General features: G+C 44.3%; 1 protein-coding gene across 4 annotated transcripts in view; it reads left to right on the forward strand.

Moving 5' to 3' along the window:
• Positions 1–48: 48 nt before the first annotated feature.
• The window catches only part of LOC132468380 (DENN domain-containing protein 3-like), a 23743-nt gene continuing 1427 nt past the window's right edge, over positions 49–22364 (forward strand). Inside the window, exons 1-25 of one of the 4 annotated variants that reach the window (XM_060066116.1) lie at positions 49–345; positions 2078–2297; positions 2514–2718; positions 3043–3141; positions 3257–3372; positions 3457–3581; positions 3823–3946; positions 5354–5473; positions 5798–5896; positions 6355–6474; positions 8035–8150; positions 8263–8418; positions 10522–10618; positions 11523–11626; positions 12103–12290; positions 12692–12851; positions 12981–13176; positions 13542–13713; positions 16784–17037; positions 17181–17351; positions 17681–17810; positions 18137–18244; positions 18359–18498; positions 18956–19098; positions 22017–22153. In XM_060066116.1, coding sequence (XP_059922099.1) covers positions 2199–2297; positions 2514–2718; positions 3043–3141; positions 3257–3372; positions 3457–3581; positions 3823–3946; positions 5354–5473; positions 5798–5896; positions 6355–6474; positions 8035–8150; positions 8263–8418; positions 10522–10618; positions 11523–11626; positions 12103–12290; positions 12692–12851; positions 12981–13176; positions 13542–13713; positions 16784–17037; positions 17181–17351; positions 17681–17810; positions 18137–18244; positions 18359–18498; positions 18956–19098; positions 22017–22153 — 3379 coding nt within the window. In that variant the 5' untranslated portion in view covers positions 49–345; positions 2078–2198. The remainder of the gene's footprint in view (positions 346–2077; positions 2298–2513; positions 2719–3042; positions 3142–3256; positions 3373–3456; positions 3582–3822; positions 3947–5353; positions 5474–5797; positions 5897–6354; positions 6475–8034; positions 8151–8262; positions 8419–10521; positions 10619–11522; positions 11627–12102; positions 12291–12691; positions 12852–12980; positions 13177–13541; positions 13714–16783; positions 17038–17180; positions 17352–17680; positions 17811–18136; positions 18245–18358; positions 18499–18955; positions 19099–22016; positions 22154–22364) is intronic. The other 3 variants (XM_060066118.1, XM_060066117.1, XR_009528216.1) reach the window with 3 other exon arrangements.

A 22364-nucleotide genomic window follows, 5' to 3' on the forward strand; every position in this document is an offset into this window, starting at 1 on the left:
CTGCACCATAAAACATGTAATGCATTGAGAATGCATGAAGAGGAGTGCCCACGTGGTTATGACCAGAGGGCGTGACGGTGCGGGGTGCCGTCGTCGTTCACGTGTGCAGAACTAATTTACCAGTCTCCGCCTGATCAATCAGGGCGTATGTTTGTTGCATGTTGGATTTTTTTTTCTTTAATAGGTCCATGGGATTACCACTTCGATTTATAATAAGGAAGATGGAAATAACCGCATACTGCTACTCAGATGAATTTCAAACCATACTTTGCCGTTTAGTTCAAAACTGCGTGCTGCATATGGCATTAACAAGAACCTGAGCGGATGAACTATTAATCAGACACGGTCAGTAGATAAAAGTCAACCTATGTATCTGTGCATCTGTCTATGTACATCTGTGTATCTGTATGTGTAGCTGTGTAGCCGTGTATTTGTGTGTCTTTGTATCTATGTATCTGTATATCTGTGGGTCGTATCTGTGTATATATCTGTGTATCTATGTACGTGTATGTATCGATGTGCTTGGCCACCTGTATGTCTCTGTCGTGTCTATTGTGTATTACTAGTTTTATTCCACTGGTGAATTGTACAGGGCAGCTTTTACGGTGGTGATGATTATTTCAAATATTCAGCAAACCTTTTGCGTTCCTTTTTGAAGCAACGTTCTAAAGTAATGTTAAAAATAAACGTAAAAGGGTTCATTTGTTTTCACCTGATTTTTGCTCCAGATAGCATGCCGAAAAATGAACCGATGACAATGTGCCTTTGCTTGTAAACCCCTATTCCATGGTTTGTTATTTGACATGCAGTATGTTTTAGGGTATATATTATGTTTTATTAAGAATGAATGAGTACAATTGGTCGATTCCAACTGCAGTATGCACACATGAGTTGAATGTACTTTGAAAGGAAAATTTGATCTTGAGGGCAATGAGATTAGCTACTTAAGCCTTTCTGTCTTGCTGCTGAGAGTATTGATATTACCAGCCCATATGCGAACTAACTTAACAAAAGGATCTGAACTTGGCATTAGTCTCATGGAGGAATAACGGTGGGCCCACCCATGTCCTTAAGTCTTTCATCCACTTTCCCTTTTCTCAGTGGCAGCATGTGCTGTCGGTGGACTCAGTCGTTAAATAGCCTCAGTTAATTTAGTTATATCATCACCAGATTTAGCAGTACGGAACACATCGTTACTTAATTTGTGTTATTATTTCATTCCGACATCTTCCGACATGACGAATTCTATTCCAAGCCTAGTTAAAAACAAAAACAAAAGAGTATTGTTCCCAGAAGGTTTTATTTTGGCCCCTACATGTCCATACATGCTTGTGGACGCTACCTCCGTGCTGTCACTCATGTGTTATTTAATAGGCTGGGCAACTAATGATCTGGAACACTGGACCGCTCATGGAGCTGGACTCTCTGGGCTGCCTATCAGATGACGTCCTGATGAGGAAGAAGACTTTGAAGGAGCAGTAGAACAGTGTCCTAGCTGTGGAAGCACTTTCACCTAGGGCTGGGCGATATTGCAAAAAATATTATCACGATTTTTTTTCGATATTAATCACGATATATAATATTAAATAATATATATTTATCTTTTTTTTTCTCTTATTTTCTCTCTCTGTGTGTGTGTGTGTGTGTGTGTGTGTGTGTGTGTGTGTGTGTGTGTGTGTGTGTGTGTGTGTGTGTGTGTGTGTGTGTGTACTTAGGCATTAACCGCAAAACTGCGATCAGATTATTTTGTTTATTTCTGCCGCATTGGCTGTCAGGTAAATCCATATCAGAAATGTTTTTTTTATTTTTATTATTTTACAATTTTTTTCTTTATTTTTTTCATATCGAGCATTTATGTCTAATGCTTATCGTCGTAATCGACTCGAGATTTATCGCGATTAATAATCGTAATCGAGTTATCGCCCAGCCCTACTTTCACCTGATCATTTCCCCCAGCCTTGCGTATGTGCTTGTGAAGCACAAGGAAATGAATTGCGGAAGAATAAACTATTACTTCTTGTTTCATCTCCATTTTGGCCATTAACTGTTTAACACCATTCACCTTGTTGGCACACAGTGTCCTCCTCATCTCTCATTCCAGGTCTTGGGTTGGAAGACGGGTCTTCTTGACATATCACTCATTCTCAGTTCTCCTGGTCGGGCGGCTTGGTGAGGATTCTCTGGCCCTGCAGGGTACCATGGTGTTGACACCAATTTCAGACCATTTGCCCCCAGCTCTGTTGGAAGCCTGTGTGGTCCTAGGAGCCTCGCATGACAGGCTGAAGGAGCTCTACCAGGTAGCCATGCAGTAGACACACTCCGTCCTCCGACCTAATCAGTCATTCAGTCAGGCAGACTCTTTATTCCGTGTTTGTGTGACATACATGACATCATGGGTCCCAACTAATAGAGAAAACAAATTTAAGAAATTCTAAGTCAAATATGATGTTACAAATACAATTATAATGAGAGGACTTCCATTTAATTCATTTCCATTTATATCCACTCTTTAGTCAAGACCACTGGGCAAGGATTGTAATGGGACTCCAGAGCTCTCCCTGCTGGAGCCGGAGGTACTACACATTGTGGCGCCTCTGCTCTTAAGCAACAGCCCTGCTCAGTGTGAGGCGGTGAGTTCACATGGGCGACGCAGACGCCCATTCAACATGAAGAAGAAAGAACGTCCACCATCAGCAGCAGCAGCGTCCTCTTGCTCAGGTCTGGCTTCATGCATGATCTTTCTATCACTCTTAGATCTTGCCTGATTGCTGTTGCCAGAACTAGTTTATTTTTGCTTTGCTCTTGTTGCTGATTGCTGTGATTGCTCTTTTCGCGGTACTGTTTACTGTAGTGAATTGGTGTTTTATGCTCAGCAATGTATTTTATACTCTAATCATCTTAGAGCGAATAGTTAAACTCATGTTTAATTGCACTTCTCCAACTGGCTTTTTTCCTAATCCTAGCTGAGAATGTTTGTTGGACCTTAATCCTCCTGCTATAACATTAATATCTGGTGTTGCTTTCTTTGTATCTGTGTTTTAGTCCAGGGTATTCCTGGTGAGAGAAGGAACAACACAAGTGGAGACATCAGCGTTCCTAAAGATATTGACCTGAAGGCTCTGCCTCATCTCTGTTTTCCTGGTGTTTACACATACACACAAATACACATACGCACACGCACAGTCTTGACGCACTGGTATAGGCATTGATATACCAAACTCATTTTAATATGCTTATTGTCTATTCATTGATTTAGACGGGCTTCAAGTAACCAATGAGCTGAAAGAAGAGCGATTCCACTTCCTGGTGTTCACTGATGTGTTTGGCAACAGGACACATGGAGTGGTGATGCAGTATTACAGACTCATAATGGTACCTAAGAACACTCCCCTTTCACAAAACCCTCGGTAATAAATAAAGTATCCTATATTGTGTGGTGTGCTTCTGTTTGAACAGGAAGGGACTCCTATCTACCAGAACGGTCATGGCTCCTTTCACTCCACCAGACTTTACTCTGCCTATGGTTTCTGTGTGATATCCAAGTACCCTTACTACTCTGCGCTGAAGGACTGTATGTCGTGGTAGGGCACCACATCTACCACCACATCAATGCTAGTCCAGAGAAGTGGACAAGACCCTCACATGGTGGCGAGAGTCTTCGCAACATTACACAAAACGGAGGGCTACCAAAGCCTTCGTCGAAATTTTCAGGGCTGTGATTAATATACTGAGTAACAGCAAACAAGAGCAAAGAGGAAAAAAAGGCCATTAAAAAAAAACGTGTGTGTGTGTGTGTGTGTGTGTGTGTGTGTGTGTGTCCAGTCTCCTAGTCCAGCTGAGGACCTGTCGTTTGTCCGATATGGAGGAGAGGGTGAAGGAGTTCACTGCCAGGCTGGCTCTGGTTCCCGTCCCACCGCCCGGGCCGCTAAATGTGGTGAGGCTTTGGGTGGTGCATGTCTGTACCACGCAATGAGATGCATCGTATGTGAATGGGTTCCCTGGTTTTTAATTGGATCTGTTGTTTGGTGTCCCGTCTCTGTTTGACTAAGTTGAGTCTAGCCCACCTCAGGCGGTTCATTCCATCACAGAACCCAGGCTGTGGTCTGCATGGCAGTCTGAGCTCAAGGCGTCTTGAGCTCAGTTTTGGGCTCGCAACAACATCAAGAGATGATTTGGTTGCTAAGCAATTTGAGTGCAGTGTACGTTGTTAAGTTCTCACTTTATCTGAGGAAGTTTGTAACAAGCAAGTGATTGTTTGTGACAATCAATTGTTGAGTAGCGCCAAAAGAACAATTACTAAACATTTCTTTGGATATCATATAACTATAAATTAGGGCTGTCAAGCGATTAAAAATATTTAATCACATTATTGTCAATAGTTAATTGCGATCTGTTCAATGCACCATGAAAGGCTTTTTAATAATTTTATCAACTTGGTAGTGTGCAAAGTATGCTAGATTTATGCAGGTTGTTCCACCATCGCCGTGCCAATACAGTCTTCCCTCAAGAGCTCAGCCCGGAGGACCAGCTACCAGCTGACAGTGCTGTTATGAAGTCCACGTTCAAGAAAGCCTTGTTTGGCCTCACATTTAACTATTTTGTCATGGCCCTACAGTCGTTTGGCTAGGTAACGCTTGGGTTATGGCGTTTAGAGTCACTCTTATTTTGAAATCACTCGCACGTCTTCCATTTAAGCGGCGCAGCCGGGGGTTAGTTTTGCATAAAGCTGAGGGAATTAGCGGGGAGCAGCCTTGTCCTAGGTTATAGATACTTTAGTTTCAACTATCCTGGGATGTGTGAATAATGGGTTAGGGAGAGGGAGGGACGGGGGGAGACTCTCTAGTGGGATGCAGGCTGGTTATTCCTTTAACCCAGATCAATGAAGCGGACTCTATGTTATTGGTTAAGTTGAGCTTCCCTTTATTGAGAGTCGGGGCGATTTAACGAGGAATTACGTTAAATGCAGGACAAGCATTTATTGTCTCAGAGACTGAACATAATGAAGGCGTGTCTTTTCCAATTCGTCTAGTCCGCAGTAGTTTGTGTCATGTGATTGGCTCCTGCTCTTGCTGGTTGCCGTCCGACAACAAGGCATGGCTCCGCCGCGCTGCCCGTCTCTCAATCCATGAATGTCCAGTACCAGTACATGTGTTAATGCGTCAAAATAAATTTGCGTTAACACCGTTATTATGGAGTTTATCGCCAAGCCCAACTATAAACGTAATGTAAGGTGCCTTTCAAAAAGGGAATCTCACATGTCTTTTGTTTAATTTTAAGGCCGTCTGTTATGTTTACAGGCTGCATGCCTGTGCAGAAGTTCTCTAACAATAACCACCAACTGTGTGTTCTCCAGATGTTCTCCCTGCCTCCTCTCAACATAGTTCTACCGGCCAGAGAAGATGAGGACTGCCCCCCCGTAGACCTAGACCTCCAGATATCACTGCTCTGCTTCAGACCCCAGCAGCTCCTTCAGGTGCACACACACACTCACTCACACACTCACTCACTCACTCACTCACTCACTCACTCACTCACTCACTCTCTTAATTGGCTACATTCACAGTTTTTAAGTCAAAGAGGGCAATGATAAGTTTAAATCTGTAAAAATTATATGGTGGGGGGGGGGGGTTGTTCTCTCTGGCACCATGCATTGCTTATTTTCTTTATTTTCTGGCAAAGAAATATTGTGACCTTTTTGGGCCATCACCATTTTGCACCCCTGTATACACTCGCACACACCTCAAACTGAGTCTATTAACTGCACTTTACTGAAGCGGATCTCCTTGCCTCCGTCTAGGTGCTGTCCTCTCTCCTCCAGGAACAGAGGGTCGTGTTGTTTTCTGCTGATTGGGCCCAACTCACTCTGGTGGCCGAGAGTCTACTGCTGTTTCTAAAGGTCTGCTGATGTTCCAATCATAGTCCCCTTGTAAAGTCACTCACTAAAAATAGCTGTGCACTGGCCTTCATGAACGGGACAGTTTACTCAGCTTTTTACATGCTTGTGTGTTTCCCTCTTCTCATAAGGCTGATGGAAGCCTTATGAGCCTTTTGTATTGTTGTTGTATGTATTTTTGGCAGTGTTGATTTCTGTAAGTGATTGGATTGGTATAGTGATCTGTTTTCAATGACTCCTGTGTGCAATGTCACTTCAAGTTTTGTGTTTTTTATACAGCTTCATTATTAGGTAATGAGCTGTACTTAACAGCTGCCATTTGACCTTCACATCTTTGTTCTCAGATCCATGTTATGAGCAAAAGTAACGACATTGAAAAGCCTGGAATGATTTATTTAGTAATTTGTTTGGATTGATCAATGAGTCTCGACCTTCCGGCCATGTATTTGCCTGTCTTGCAGCCTATGTCATGGCAGCATCCCTATGTTCCTGTCCTGGCCAGTGGGATGCTGGACTTCCTCATGGCTCCTACTGCCTTCCTTATGGGCTGTCACAGCAGCCATTATAAAGACGTCGCTGCTGTGAGTACATACTCCACTGTGCAGGTTGTAGAACATGGCAAGCGGTCGATATCTGAGAGTTAAGCTTTACAGACACCTATAGTATCATGCCAGGGTGGGTGCTGCATTTCATAAACAACATTGCTCATGACCATGCTCCTACATGATGACCAGACTAAAATATGTCACGAATGGGTCGTAGCCAAGTGGATAAGAGGCCCTGCTCCTTCCTACATTCAATTCACCCCAGTATATAGTATGTAGGAATGCGCGATATAAACGATATACGATATAAACGATAAAAAATGGCCTACGATAGAGATTTTAGTTATATTGCTCTATTGCGATAATGCATGTTTGACGCGATCTATCCATGACCCGCGAAATATAAAGAGCCACGAGCTGCAACCGTCTGCAACGCATCGTCCGCGACCCGCGAAATTTAAAAAGAGCCACGAGCTGCAACCAGCTGCATCCATCATCCGCGACCCGCGAAATTTAAAGAGCCACGAGGTGCAACCGGCTGCAACGCATCATCGTCATCTAAGTAAATATGGCTGAAAGCGAAACGGAGGAGCCGGTGATTGCGCTCATTTCATGTACATTTCAAAATTGTATGCGTTCATTTTGCACTTTTATGTTTTAATATCAAGTATCTGTGCACACACTTGGAAGATTTTTCTTTATTTAAAATAGCCATAATACTGGACGTATTTCCCTAATTCACAGTATCCGTTTCTTTATTAACAAGACACCACCAGTATTCATTTCAATAAGAGAAGTATACGTCATTACACAGAAGATTGTTTTCTTTGTTAAAGTCTCTGCAGCTACAACATTATGTTGTATGATTACAGTTTTGCACAATAAATGTTCTCAAAACGACAAACTAAGTTTCTTTCTTCTTTTGTTTTATACATTTAGCAGTTTAGCTTTCCTTAGTCTATGTAACCTGTTCTGAAATGGTTCTATTATGATTTATATATCGTGATATATATCGTTATCGCAATAGGTTGCAATGTATGTCGCAATATGGATTTTAGGCCATATCGCCCATCCCTAGTGGCTATGACAAAGAAGCTCAATTCTGATTGGTTGATTCTCAGCCTAGAGCCGTCAAAAATGAACCTTGGTGCGATTTTGCATATCGGAAATACATGTTGTAATTAACTGCTACATTTTATTGTAAAATTAAGGTATTTAAAATGCACACTCAAAATAGCAGCATGACATATTGGTATCACAAATGCGCAAATAGTTGTTGCATAGGAAAAATCATGACATTCTTTCTATTGCACTGCAATTGGAAATACCATTTGTGGCCTTTCCATTTACTACGTCTTTATAGAAGGCTACCATTTTACTTTTAATGACTAAGAATCCTAACCAATGTGGGTCTAGCTATAACCTTTTATGAACTTGCAGGATGAAAAGTTTGGTTTCGCTCAAACTATTGATTTTATCTCAAATTGATAAATAATCCTGAAACATTTTCTCACTGTACTTTTAATGATTAAAAAAACATTAAATGATTACAATTGAGAATGGTGGTCGTGGCCTTCCCTACTTCATGTGGTGCAGGAAACGGATGACTTGATCCTCATCCACATCGATGCGGGTACTGTATCCAGGTCTCAATGTGACACCGTTGGTCTGCCAGAGATCCCCATTGCTGCGGCAGACTGCTTCACGCAAAGGTTCGGATTTGTTTGTAGTTGATAATAACAGGGCAGTTGTGTGGACCATGGTTTGCTGGTCCGATGGCTGCCATTACGAAAGGCAGATCAGTGCGTCTTTGTGTTTCTGCAGGTGTATGTCCCTGCAGCTGCACTTCCAGCTGTTTCAGTGCCAGCGATCCAGCTGCTCAGACATCAATGAGCAGAGGGCACAGAAGAGGGCGTGGCAGAGAAGCCTCAACATGGACATCCAAAAGATCATGCTGGAACTCATGGTCAACATTTTCAGGTCTGGTGGTGTCTGGGGAAATAATCAGTCAGTGACCTAGTGTCAGCCATGAGAATAGGTTGTGGTGGTTCTTGTACTGTGGAAAAAGGCAGGTCAAGCCCATTTTATATGTATAGCCCATGGTCACAGTTGCAGTCTGAAGTTACAGGCCATATATTCATGCCCCCCGCCCCCCCTAAATCTAGCCCCCGACAGGGCAAGAAACAAGTCTCTTTAGAGATATTTTGAGGGAACGCAGAGGGAGCAATCCCTCCTTCCAGTGATGGATTGGAGTGCAATGGCTGCCATCATTGACATACATTGTAGGATTACAAGCAAACATTAAAAAGAATTGTTATTAGTAACGGTAAATGAGTATTGTCAATGCTGATGGCTGGTGAGCAAGCTAGCCGTCAGAGGTTGGGAGGCGTCAAGTCTCGATCACAGCAAGACACAAAAACAGACAGCATTATGGTTACAGGGGGCAGGCTGGACAATGAACACGTAGCCTAGTACCTAATCTAATCTAGTACCTATCGGAAGTAAGGGTAGGCAGGTGCGGGTCACTTTAGCTATAATGAAAGCTGAGGGACACTCCTCTGAGCCAAATGAGGGAAGAGAGAGGTAGGTTTTAATTTTAGATTTGAGATTCCCTGATACAGGTGGCAGATTGTTCCACAGATAGGAAGGTGGTCATGTTAAAATCTGACCTGGCATTAATTGGAATCCACTAGACTGAGTATTGTGTTTACATTTTAGATAATATTTTTGGGTAGAAGAGTGTCTCTATATCCGTTGCGGCTAAAAATTGATTTAAGCAATGTTAATTAGCTTGGCGTGCCCAGGCGCAAAACCTGCTCAAAGCCTGAAACAGACAACACAAACTTGTTAGCATTTTCAGAATCTTTTGGACTAGAAACCTTATTTGATGATAACAAAGAAAACTGACCTTGGGGTCTGGCTCTTCCACGCTCATGGCCTGATACAATACAAAGGCATAGTTACAAAGGCAGAGTTACAACAGATATGTTCATGTTTAAGACCCGACTTCAATGAAGATCTCGTGTGAACCGTGATTTACAATGCTTTTTGTTTACCGCGAAAAGAGAAAGATCTCGAGTGGACCGCGATTTAGAAAAGAACAAGTTACGCCTCCTAGTACAAGTTACGCCTCCTAGTACAAGTTACGCCTCCTAGTACAAGTTACGCCTCCTACTACAAGTTACGCCTCCTACTTGCAGGACGCAGACAGATAATATTGGTCAGATGCGCAACCGCTTTATCGGTCTGTTAGATAGCACCATGTATCATTTGCGCCGGAACACTCCTCTGCTTTTCGCCGACACACCTCTCAGGGTGCAAGTTTAGTGGCGCAGGTTTGCTGTGGGGGGAAATCGGCTTTGCGCTGGGTGCAAACTAGCAAAGATACATGCGTCGGTGTAGAAAGTCAAGTGCGCTGGATGCAAGATGGGGCCCCCATTGTCTTTCCACCATTGTTGGCAGGGGGATGGACTAACAGTGAAGCCAGCATGTCTGTGATGGACAGAAAGCCTGTGCGAGAGAATCAGCGAACGCTGATTATCAAGATTATTCACATGAATGTTAAAAAATTCCATTCAAAGATCGGTTGCCAATTTCGAGAATTCATCCACAAAAAGTGAATTGAGACCCAGTGGGTGGTAATCTAAACAGAATTAATCTGTAATGGTTTTTGTTTGTTTGATTGGAAGGAGGAGCAGAAGGCAAGCACCTGTACGAATGTTTAGTTATTAACTTGTAATTGGAGGAGTAGCAATGAGACTTTAGCAAATTGGCGCTTTGACCGGTATTATAACGTGGAGGAGCCTCACCCAGGCCCCGGTCTAAACTATATAATGCCAGCCAACGGTTTAGGGATATTAATCTACTATAACGCTAACCCTGACAGGTAGAGGGCCAGACATGATCAAGCGGTATTTGAAATTTATTTTTTTATACAAGCCTGGTTGTATGAATGTTTTATTAAATTTTTTTATTTATAAGAGATTTACCTCATTCCTTATCAAAGCCAAGTCTTTTATCATAAAATGTGTAAGTCTATTAAACAACATTCACAACTGTTTCAATGTTATGTGTTACCTCCAGGGATGTGAGCAGCCACCTGAACTTTGAACACAGAGTGTTTAACAGTGAAGAGTTCCTCAAGACCCGAGAGCCGCCTGAAATGCTTTTCTACAAAATGGTGAACTATTAGTTCTCTTTCGCGCTCGCTCTCTCACATTCTCTCATATATGTATATTATTTGTGGTAACCCGGCTCCGTGAGTGTCCCGTCTTCCGCCTAATTAACACAAGTTAGCAAAATGCATTTTAAACCTGCCTCACCCGAGGGTCAAGGCGCTTTCCTCCTCCTGCTGCTCAGGTGTTTCCCATTAATGTGGTTTATTTATTTAGGGGTCCAAGCCAACAGGTTGGATCCCTATTGTTTTTGTAAGGATTTTTTTTATTATTATTATTCCCCCCTAGAAGTGGGCCCACAGCCCAAACCGTAAATGATGCTGACACGCCAATTGCATGACTAGATCCAGGTCCGTGAGTTCTACGCAGACGACAAAATCCAGACACGCCGGTCACTAGGTGGCGCTATACCAAGGAGAGACGCGTTTGGGGCTATAACTCCAAACCGAACCTCCGACAGTCAAAAACGTTATACCCACAGATTCACTGGAGTCTGCTGCATCTTTTGGCATAGGCCACGCCCATTTGCGTCGATAATTTTTTTCACGGTAGCGTTTTGAACACATGCTTCGCGTTGTGCCGGCGAAATGCACATTTCTTGGACCCCTGCATAACTGCTTGCAGTTCTAGTTATTTTTTGTATTTGCTCGAAGGAATCATTTCAAATATATCATGCCAAAAAATCGGGGTCCAGGCAAACACGGTTATATTTGGGGTTGCGTTGTATGGATGCGTTCTTGCAAGGGTAAGTGTAACTGGAACTGTTGACTGACTGCTTTCAAATCTAAATGTAAAAAGGGCAAGATGTATCATGCATTTAGTCAGAGCCAAACCTCATGTGGAAAACTCCATGTTGAGACCTCCATGCTCCTACTCACTTCATTGACCACTTGTTGTTCTGTGCCATAGGTTTTGGAGACCCACGTATTTCATTTTTTTCTGAAAGATCGCCTTAACAGAAAGATGGACTCTTTTGCTCGCATGGAGCTCCACACACGCTCAGAGATGCAGAAGTCAGTAATACGCTCAACTTTCTCCTCATAAGCTCTCACCAAAGCTGAAGTGTACAGCACAAACGGAGGCTAATTGTCTTCAGACCTGAGGGGTATTAAACCCCAGACAACTCACTTACCATGTCCATTTTTTTTTGATAAGGATCAAAAGCGACAGGCAAGGTTGAATAAATACGCTCCACCCCAATACTAGGTGCTGCGCTCCGCAAGGCGCTCTGGTGTGTTGAGGCAGAAACACTAGACTCTTCTCATATCTTTAGCTAGCACTGAAATGAAATGGATTGAAAAAAAAAAGAGTGCTAATTATCTTTCTGATGTATTTACAAACTCTAAATAAATATTAAGTCAAATTCTCATTCCCGGACAGTTTTTCTTATTTATTCTTTTTTTTTTTATACCTCACACATTCAGTATAATGGTATTGAATGTATACTGTGGAATTTAGCTTCTTCAACACGTACTGTATGGCTTTGTAGGTTGAAGTGCATGGTGGTGAACCCTCGCCGGCCCACCATGCTGGAGATCCAGGCCCGCAGGACCGGCTGCCACCCTGAAGCCATGCTTAACAAGAGGCTCGGCATGAGCCTTCCCAACCTGGGGGACCACCCACGGGCCACTCTCCAGACACAGACCTCCCTCACTAAGATCCTTATATATGACCCCAGTAAGACACAAACACACACACACTCTCTCACTCTCTCTCTCATACTCACTCAAACACTCAAACACCATGTTTGGCAGTGCTTTCTTTAATAATTCTGCATAATGCATAATCTTTTTACAACAATAACGTTGTTTGCCGCAGTTGGTTTCAAAAGGCTGCAGCTGAGGAAAGATGTATTTTCATGTCAAGTGTGACGGTCTTAATTTATAATCTGCTTGTTTGAATGGTGTATGAAAAAGAAAAAAAAAAAGTACCAAGACATGTTCTCTTGTCTTCCCTTCCCTATTTCCCCATCCTTTCGGCTCTTTGAACATTTCATTGTCTTCCCCTGCTCTCTTCACCCCTTTCAACTCATTCCCCCATCTCATTGCCTTCCTCTCACCGACTCTCTCTTCCCCTAGTTTTGCGGAGTCCTCTGAAATGCATGAGGGTCTTTAAGCTGCCAGAGCTCCCTGCCTCCCTGTCACTCCTCTCCATCCAGAGGTTCTACAATGAGTTGATCCTGCAGCTTGGCAAGGCCATCTTCTGTGTCCCGCCCGAGAACTCTGCACTGCTGGCCAGGTACACGACCACTCTACCTGCAGTTGGTCTTAGTATTTGTGTATCTATATGTATGTCTGTATTTGTTCCCATGTTATACCAGTCAAAATAAATGGTGAACTAAAACCAACAGTACTTGTATCTGTGCAGGTTCTGTTACCTACGTGGTCTCATCAACACCTTGTGTTCCCGCCGCCTGGAGGCTCTGAGGGACTTCCAGAACCTGTATAAGACGGACACGTCCCTCTTCCCCACCCAGCTGGTGGCCTGGCTGGTGGACTCGCTACTCCTGGAGGAGAGGCAGCTGGCCGAGCGCCGGCCCGAGCTCAAGAGACTTTTCCTCAAGGTCTTACGGAAACCCTTACCCTCACTATTTAGACATCATATTAATCATCATCAGGATAATAATATGGTTGAGTTACATTGCATTCACTTCTTAAACTGTATTTGACTTTGTCCTGGTTCTGTTATACTGTATTTTGAAAGCTTTTGTTTATTGATGATTATAAAATAATATTTTTTCACATTCTTCAGTGAATTGTGAAATCAGTTCTTCAGTATTTATTTTGGGTTACATTTTTGCTGTACTGTCTCCAACTGAACGTAATATATTCCTATTGTCATTTACCACTTATTTAAAGTGCAAAACTTGGCTGTAATGGTGGTTATGATGCCAGCTTATGTGATGAGTTCTCTGTTTCCTCTCGTCAGGTGAAGACCGACAACGAGCGAGTTTCCATCCAGCCTGACGACCACGTCAAGAAGTTTGAGCTCCCAAGGTGCCGCCTGGCGCGGGAGGCCTTTGTGCGCTGCGTCCAGGAGTCTGGAATAGTGAAGGACGGGCCCACCATCCAACGTCTGTTTGACGCTCTCACTGACCACGGTAACCAGCAGATGTGATGCCGGCGTACGTGTGCGTGGGTCTGGGTGGTGGGTGTGTTTGGTGCCAAGCCTGTATGTGTGTGTGTGTGTGTGTGTGTAGGGAGATGAAGGTGGTGTGATTCACATGTAAATGAAAGGAATGTATGACAGCCTCTAACCCTAGCCCCCCACATGGCAAGAACAAGCTCTTAATTAGCAAGGAAGAAATGTTGAGAAGGAACGCAGAGTGTGGGATCCATCCTTCCAGGGTTGGTTCAGAGTGCAAAGGGTGCCATAGTTGACATGCATAAAAGTAATGCAAGCAAACATTTCTTAATCATTAAGGACATTTATTGTCGTCTATAGTGATGGGGTGCTAGCTAGTGTGCAAGCTGGCCTTCAGGGGAATCCAGGCATCTAGTCGCAGTCACCGTAACACATGATGGTTAGATAGGGCAGGGTGGACGGGGCCAATCTAGTACCCATCAGCAGCAGGGGTAGGCCAGGGCCGGCCAACCAAGCTGCCACCAAACAAATAGTAAAGAGATGGGTCTTCAGATTGGATTCACATTTCTCAGCAGGGACAACTTCTCTGAATACAGGTGGCAGACTGTTCCATAGTTAGGGCGCTCAATAGGAGAAAACTCTTTCATGCTAATTTAATTTTCATCTTTGGCATCATAGAAGCCAGCTCCCAAAGACCGGAGGGGCTGAGAAGGACAATAAGGAACACTAAGGTCCTCCAGGTTGGATGGTAAATGCGTGAATAAGTCGACCAAGGATTATTTTGGAGTGTTTTGGTCTATTTTTGAGATAAGATCTAAACCAGGGAAGAGCTGAATCTTTTATACGACAGTGTTTGAGACGGGGAACAGGTGTCCAGACCAAAGAGTCCAATCAGACTGCCAGGTGAAGCTGCTTAAATCAGCCACTATCCACACTCACTCCCACTTACTCCCAACACCATTTTGTGGGTGGCTGAGGCTTCACAGAGAGACCAGAATAGCTTTTGGTTAGGCCACCCTCCCCAAGCACGAAAAGGCCTCTTTTTGTCTGTTAACATATTCTGAGTACTGGCCCGGTTGGCGGTAAACAATAGCTGAAAATAAGGAATCAGAAATGTTTTTTGTTTTTAAGAGGAACTGAGTAGCAGTAGGGAAGCCCCTGAACATTCTTTGTTTCAGATGTTGGTTTAATGGTAGGCGTAGGTCTGTTTTTAACAAGGTTTCACATCGGCCCCGGATATCTATCTTACTTTCAACAATCATATCCTTGACCAGGGGCGCTTTAGATGAAAGAGATCTGATGTCAAGAATCCTATTTTGAGCTATTCCGTTTTACAAATGGTGTTCGGTTACCACTCAGCTCTGAGGACGGGGAATACAAAGAAACTGAGATTTCTGCAGAGAATGCTCTGTGCCCTGCCACGTCGCTGCCGTGGTAAATCATGGTAGTTCCTCAGTGCTAGTATTATGTGCTACATCCCCCTGGCTAACTAGCTTAATTAACCTATCCAGTGTTCTAGAATCTGCAACGATGGTTAGTATGTTTATTTACTTATTTGTTTATTAAGCAGGGACAATGCACAGCTCATAAGCAGTACCAGAGTTAGCTATAAGCTCATTTTCATCTGTAGTGTTACGGCTGCCGTCTAATGTGCATTTGATGTTCAATGATTCTGTATGCAAATCCAGCTGGGTGATTCCCTTCCGATGATTGGTCCCCTCCCTACTTTCTGGATCCCATCGAAGCTACCAATCGGGAGTCTCCAATCTAGCGAGCTTTTGCCCTTCTGCTCCACGGGAGGTTTCTGTCCTCCCTGAGCTCGCCTTAGGACACCTGCGTTACCGTTTGACAGGTGTACCGCCCCAGTCAAACGGTAACGCAGGTGTCCTAAAGCGAGTTCAGGGAGGACAGAAACCTCCCTGGTTGTTCAATGAGCCGTAACAGTAGTCCCTGGGCAGGAAACAGAGAATAACATCTCTGTCAAAATGTTGCTAGCAGGTTGGTGCCAACATGAATTACAATGTTGTCGGAACTAGTTTCTGTGTTGATTCGGCTCATCTATCTTTGTATGGTCTGGCCGCAGCTTTGATGTGGTGAGACCCAAACCAAGTAAGCAACTAAAGTTAGCTCTATACTTTCTGGAGTGTCTGTCTTTCGTAGCAGACCAAAAGACAGTAGTTCAAAGTTGGTGGATTTCTTTTAATTATTATACATTTGGGTTTTTCCTGCAGAGCTTTCAGCAGTCGGGAATGCTGTGGTCCTATAATTCTTTGTCTGTCTTGTCTGAGATATTCCTTCTGTCAGGGAGCATTTCCTTCAAAGTCCCCTCTGTGTAAACAACAAAGCTGAACAAAGTGATTTGAACATAACATTTAAATATCTCAGTTTTTTGGGGTGGTATCATCCCAAATATATATTTTGGATTTAGATAATGAATACCATGATTAGAATCAGTGAATTCCACATTTGAGAACAACATTGAGGATCATGCAGACAAGCTCATGGTGTAAAGTAGTGTGTTCGCATTTATTTATTTATTAAACACCTGAATGTAGGTTTAACGTCATGGTTGGGAATTAAATCATACATGGAAGCGATAATGGCACAGATCATTGAACAAGCTGCACTGAAATCCTTCGGGGCGTTCCATACTTTGGGGAGAAATACAAACTTTTACTTGATTCAATCTATTTGTTCTTGTTTCCAACCAAGACTTGCCCAAGGAGTAGTCTTGCAAGAGGGAAAATGTGGCAGGAAGAGAGTGTTGGAAATGTGGGTGGGAGCTGGGGCGGGGAGAGTTTGAAGTGATGGACTTCAGAAAGTGTGTTATCTTAAGACATGATTGGGTGAAAGACACCATAACAAAAACTAGGTATAAGCGAAATGAAGATAAAAAAAGTTACCTTATCTGTAGAGATCTTTTCCATAATGTCAGAATATTTGACGTGACTTCGAAGAGCAGACTCAAAGGCACTTTACTTTGAAAAAATAACGTTACCTGCGTTTGGAGCCGAATTGAATGTTCACAAAAATTTGATTTTACTCCTGTTTTCCAAATTGTGTGTGCGTGTGCGCGTGCTTTCTAGTCGATGAGAAGCAGGTGGACCCCACCCTCTTCAAGGATGTCTACACCTTCTGGAAGGAGGCTGAGGCGCAGGACGTGGACCTGCCCCCCGAGGTCGTGGACCGCCTGGACAATAACGAGTGTGTCTACAAGTTGTCTTCCTGCGTCAAGACCTCCCATGGGGTTGGAAAGATCGCCATGACCCAGAAACGCCTCTTCTTGCTCCAGGAAGGACGACCGGGGCTCTGGGAAATAACCAGGTTCAGAGACATAACGGTGACAGAAACCACACATGCTCATGTCTTTGTCTTGGGGTGGTTGCTGTCGTCGTTGTTTGTCATCTGGCATTGACTTCATTTTCTTTGATGCGTTGTGTCGCGTGGCGCCGAGTCCCTCCTGACTTGTCCCTCCCATGGCAGGAGGTGAAGATCTCGTCGTCACCCTTCCTCCTGCTGCGCGTCCCCTCCCTGTGCATCAGGACGTCGTGCAGGGCCGAGGGCTTTGAGGCCAACCTGAAGACGGAGACGGGCCTCTGGGACCTGGTGATCAGAGAGATGTGGGCGGGCCGCAGGATGGCCGATCAGCATAAGGTGCTCCTCCACGGTCACGCTATGTCCTGCCCATCGCCCAAGCTAGTCACTCTATTGGACCGCTGAACTCAACTCGGATTACTAGATGACTAGTACTACTAGTACTACTAGGTTTACTAGATAAGCCTGAATGGGCTAATCCAACAGGAGTATATGTGTAAACAAAATGGATTGCACTTACATTATAACATCATTATCTGAATTGTTTAACGTTAATCATTGAAATGTATTTTCCTTATTGTATTATGTAAGTGAATAAAAAATAAATTTTGCTGGTTGGTTATTCCAATCACTTACTGCACACACCCACCTGTGTGTTCTGCCTGCAGGACCCCCAGTACATGGCCCAGGCCCTGACCAACATGCTCCTAATGGATGCTGTGGCAGGTTGTCTGCACAGCCAGAGGTCAATCGGCTCTGCCTCCAAACTGGCCTACTTCGACAGGATCAAGCATGAAGGTGCGACTTCCATCTCACCTGAAGGGTCCTGGGGGGATGTAGGCAAGGGGGCAGTGTAGACATGCACTGTTTTATCTTGTTGTTTACTATGTGGTAATGTGTGATGTAATGACGCAAACTGAAATCAAACTGACTCAGAAACAAAAGGAGCACGGTATAGAAGAATACTGTAAGGTTACATTGTGTTTTAGTGTTATTGCAGGGGCTGTGTTTGGGTCCACATATGCTACTTTTTCTGAATGAAAATGTCTCCTCTCTCTTTTGGATTCGTTTCTAAATTATGGCTTTCATATGTTTGTTATTTGTTGTGTTCATTCACGTACCAGTGCCCATGATGTTGCCTGAGGCCACGTCTCAGACTCTGAAACACAAGATCAACCCTTCACAGGACCTGGCTGAACCCCAGACTGTGCATGTTCTGCTGTACACACCGGGTCAGACTCCACTCTCCGGAAATAAATAGACACACCAATTTCGAATGGACTTTTCCACAACGCTTTTTTAAACAACGATTCTCTCTCTCTGTCTCTGTCTCTGTGTGTGTGCAGGCCAGCTGAGCTGCAGCGTCACAGAGGAAGGCGGGAATCCCAAGCTGTGGGTGGCTCTGAGCGGGGGCCGCGTGGTGGTGTTCGACGCAGCCAGCTGGTCCATGCTGCAGGACTGCATCCAGGTCGGGAACGCTCAGCTGGTAAGAACCCCTTTGGGCTGATGTAATGCTGAGGCTGCTTGTTTAACGAGAATAACTGCTGCTGAATCGTTCAAAAGGACAAGATGGTGGCATCTTGTTATGCAAACATGCACATGCTGACTCTGGTTTTGCTTCTTGGCAAAGGTTCTTTGAAAGATGGTAAAGAAGTTTTGTAGTTTCACAGAGTATATATGTATATATTAATAACCACTGACATGACATATTATATTAAATAGCATTACCGTACATGGCCCACCATACATGACCCCTTGTACATTGACCTTTTGCTCATCAAAGTCTCCATACGAATCAGGTCGATACAAGCATGAGTTGGAGTAGATGTTCCATCTAGGAATAGTATTTTTAACAAAAGGCACAACGACTTTTATTTTTATTTGAATTGCCTTGAAGCGTATTCCACCCTGTCTTTACTTTCTGTTTACCGTGCTGTGTGTAGAACTGTATGCTGGGAGTTGGACAGGACCAGGTGTGGATTGGCTCTCAGGACTCTGTGATCTACATCGTCGACCCACGCAGCATGTCTTGTAACAAGCAGCTCACAGAGCACGGGCACGATGTCACCGGCTTCGCCGTCTACAAGTAAACACACGCATGTATTAATTCAGACATGCATGTATTAATTTAAATGACGATTAAGATATCGAACAAAATCGTACATTTATAAGATTAAATGTTAAAAGGGGCCCTAGTAACCACTAGTGGATTTTGATTAGCTATAACGAGCAGTTCAGTTACGCTGTGTGTGGATGATGGCTGAGCCAGGCAAATTGGACTCTGTGGCTGGAGAAGGGTCTATTTGCACACTACACGACACACTTACTTTAATACAGGAAACGCATCCATCCCTTTATGTCACACACCCCTTCACTACATGACACACCCACTTTACTACACAACATGCCCACTTTACTACACGTCACACCCACTTTACTACACGACGCACCCCTTCTCTCCATGACACACCCCTTCGCTCCATGACACACCGCTTCACTCCATGACGCACCCCTTCACTCCATGACACACCCCTTCGCTCCATGACACACCCACTTTACTACATGACACACCCACTTTACTACATGACACACCCATTTACTACATGACACACCCACTTTACTACATGACACACCCATTTACTACATGACACACCCATTTACTACATGACACACCCATTTACTACATGACACACCCATTTACTACATGACACACCCATTTACTACATGACACACCCATTTACTACATGACACACCCATTTACTACATGTCACACCCACTTCACTACGTGACACACCCACTTCACTACGTGACACACCCACTTCACTACGTGGCACACCCCTTCATTACATGACGCACCGCCTTCACTACATGACGCACCGCCTTCACTACATGACGCACCGCCTTCACTACATTATACGCCCCCTTTGCTCCATGACACCCCCCCTTTACTCCATGATACCCCCCCTTTACTCCATGATACCCCCCCTTTACTCCATGATACCCCCCCTTTACTCCATGATACCCCCCCTTTACTCCATGATACCCCCCCTTTACTCCATGATACCCCCCCTTTACTCCATGATACCCCCCCTTTACTCCATGATACCCCCCCTTTACTCCATGATACCCCCCCTTTACTCCATGATACCCCCCCTTTACTCCATGATACCCCCCCTTTACTCCATGATACCCCCCCTTTACTCCATGATACCCCCCCTTTACTCCATGATACCCCCCCTTTACTCCATGATACCCCCCCTTTACTCCATGACACCCCCCCTTTACTCCATGATACCCCCCCTTTACTCCATGACACCCCCCCTTTACTCCATGATACCCCCCCTTTACTCCATGACACACCCACTTTACTACATGACTCACTATGGCAATTTTTACTGTCAAATATATAAAGCATGCAGATGGGAAAGTCAAGCACGCTGGGAGCACACTGAGCACAGGTGGACAGAGTCCTGAGCAGGCAGAATGAGAGTCTATCAAACCCGCAGAGGGTTGAGAATTCAGTGAAAATGATTGTAGGCCTTGAAGGTGGATTTGAGCCAAATAAATGACGCTCTGGGGATGCCTCGTCGACCACAGCGCTCTGCCAAAACCTTCCTGCACTCGGTTGACCTTCTCTTTAGGTGCTCTCAAAACCACATTGATCAGAATAATTGACATAGACCTTATGGGCCAATCATAACTCTGCCTTTTGTTACAATGCAATTGATTGGCTATCCCCGTATCCCAGCTCATACATCTTGGTGGACCACATCCCTAGTCTGAGTCACTAGAGGATGTATTAGATAAGATATATTTATTTGTCATTGCACAGAAGTACAACAAAATTCAGTGCACTCACGTATTGGTCTCATTTAAAAAGGTAACATAATAAATTGTAAATAAATAAAGAAAATACATTCAACATTTCGTTCACTCACTGCATTCAAGTCGTCATACACAATACCGTTAACTTAGTGCCTTTGTATGCCTAAAAATAGTATGCCTTAAAATGGTAGTACAAATATGTAAAGTGCTGAGCATTGCATTACATGTGGACGTCACTGATTAATACTGTCGGAACTAGTGGATTTATTTTCAGGTCAGAGTTAAGTATGGTGACTGCTTTGGGATAGAAACTGCGTGTTCTGATGGACCTGGACCTAGGATTGCAAAGCTAATCAACATCACACCGGTTCGTCAAAAACTGCCGCCTCGTGAGAAAATCTTGATCTCCCAAGTTCGCATTGTGTCTCTGTACAGATTGGCCTGGCCTTGAGCCTGTTGAGAACCTGGTCTAACAATGTAGAAATGATAGGCCCAACCGGGGCTGGGTTGAGGGAGTCTCAGTCCATAAAGAACAAGGAATACCAACGAAGGAATAACAATGGTGAGCTGTAGCAATCTACAGGGCAATGAAAGAGTTTCCTCCGAAGGAGATGTTTGAACCAATATCTGCATGGAAGGATTTTCTCAGAGGATCATTTGTTTTTGCTTTACTTCCAACCGGATTCGGCAAGAGCGAAGAGAGCGAGATCGCCCCTTAGTACTTCAATCTTATTGGCTGGGTTCATTGAACACTGTAAGGCCTCACCCAAATCTGGAGATCAATTGCTGCCCAACCAAGGCAAGGCTGATATCCATTGGGTAACGCAACTTGATTACCCGGGTGGTATCGCCCGGCTAAAAAAAAGCTTTTTCCCTTTGCTTCAGACTGTTAAGCGATGTATGTGTTCATGTTTTACGTCTGTGATGCTAGAGAATTCTAAATACGAGCCACGGGGAGTATTCGCTCGCACTGAGAACACCCCTCAATAAGTGTGTGAAACGTCTCAAGCTTCCGTAACGGTGTGACGTCACACGGGGGCGGTGCTGAAGTGCAGAAGTCCCGCCTCCCGGCTACACGCAATGTTTACAACTTCCCTGGGGTGTGAATTTGCAGTCAGACGCGCAAATGGGATCTTTAAAGCCTTCTAAAGCCCTCCTCCCTCGTCCCGCTGTGTTCAGCGAGCAGCCGTACTCCTGCAGCGCTGAGGGCACCATCCTGCTGTGGGACGCCTCCAGCCTCACAGTCAACCGGCAGCTGCTGCTCACATGTGACCGGCTCTCCTCCATACAGATCCACAATGGCATGCTGTGGTGCTGTACGTACAGAAGCCGTGTGTGTGTGTGTGTGTGTGTGTGTGTGTGTGTGTGTGTGTGTGTGTGTGTGTGTGTGTGTGTGTGTGTGTGTGTGTGTGTGTGTGTGTGTGTGTGTGTGTGTGTGTGTGTGTGTGTGTGTGTGTGTGTGTGTGTGTGCGCGCGATATAGTGCTGCACATCTCGTGTATGACTAAATGCAGTCCCTTGTTTTGTA

Source organism: Gadus macrocephalus, chromosome 11, assembly GCF_031168955.1.
Source record: "Gadus macrocephalus chromosome 11, ASM3116895v1".
Taxonomy (NCBI): Eukaryota; Metazoa; Chordata; class Actinopteri; order Gadiformes; family Gadidae; genus Gadus; species Gadus macrocephalus.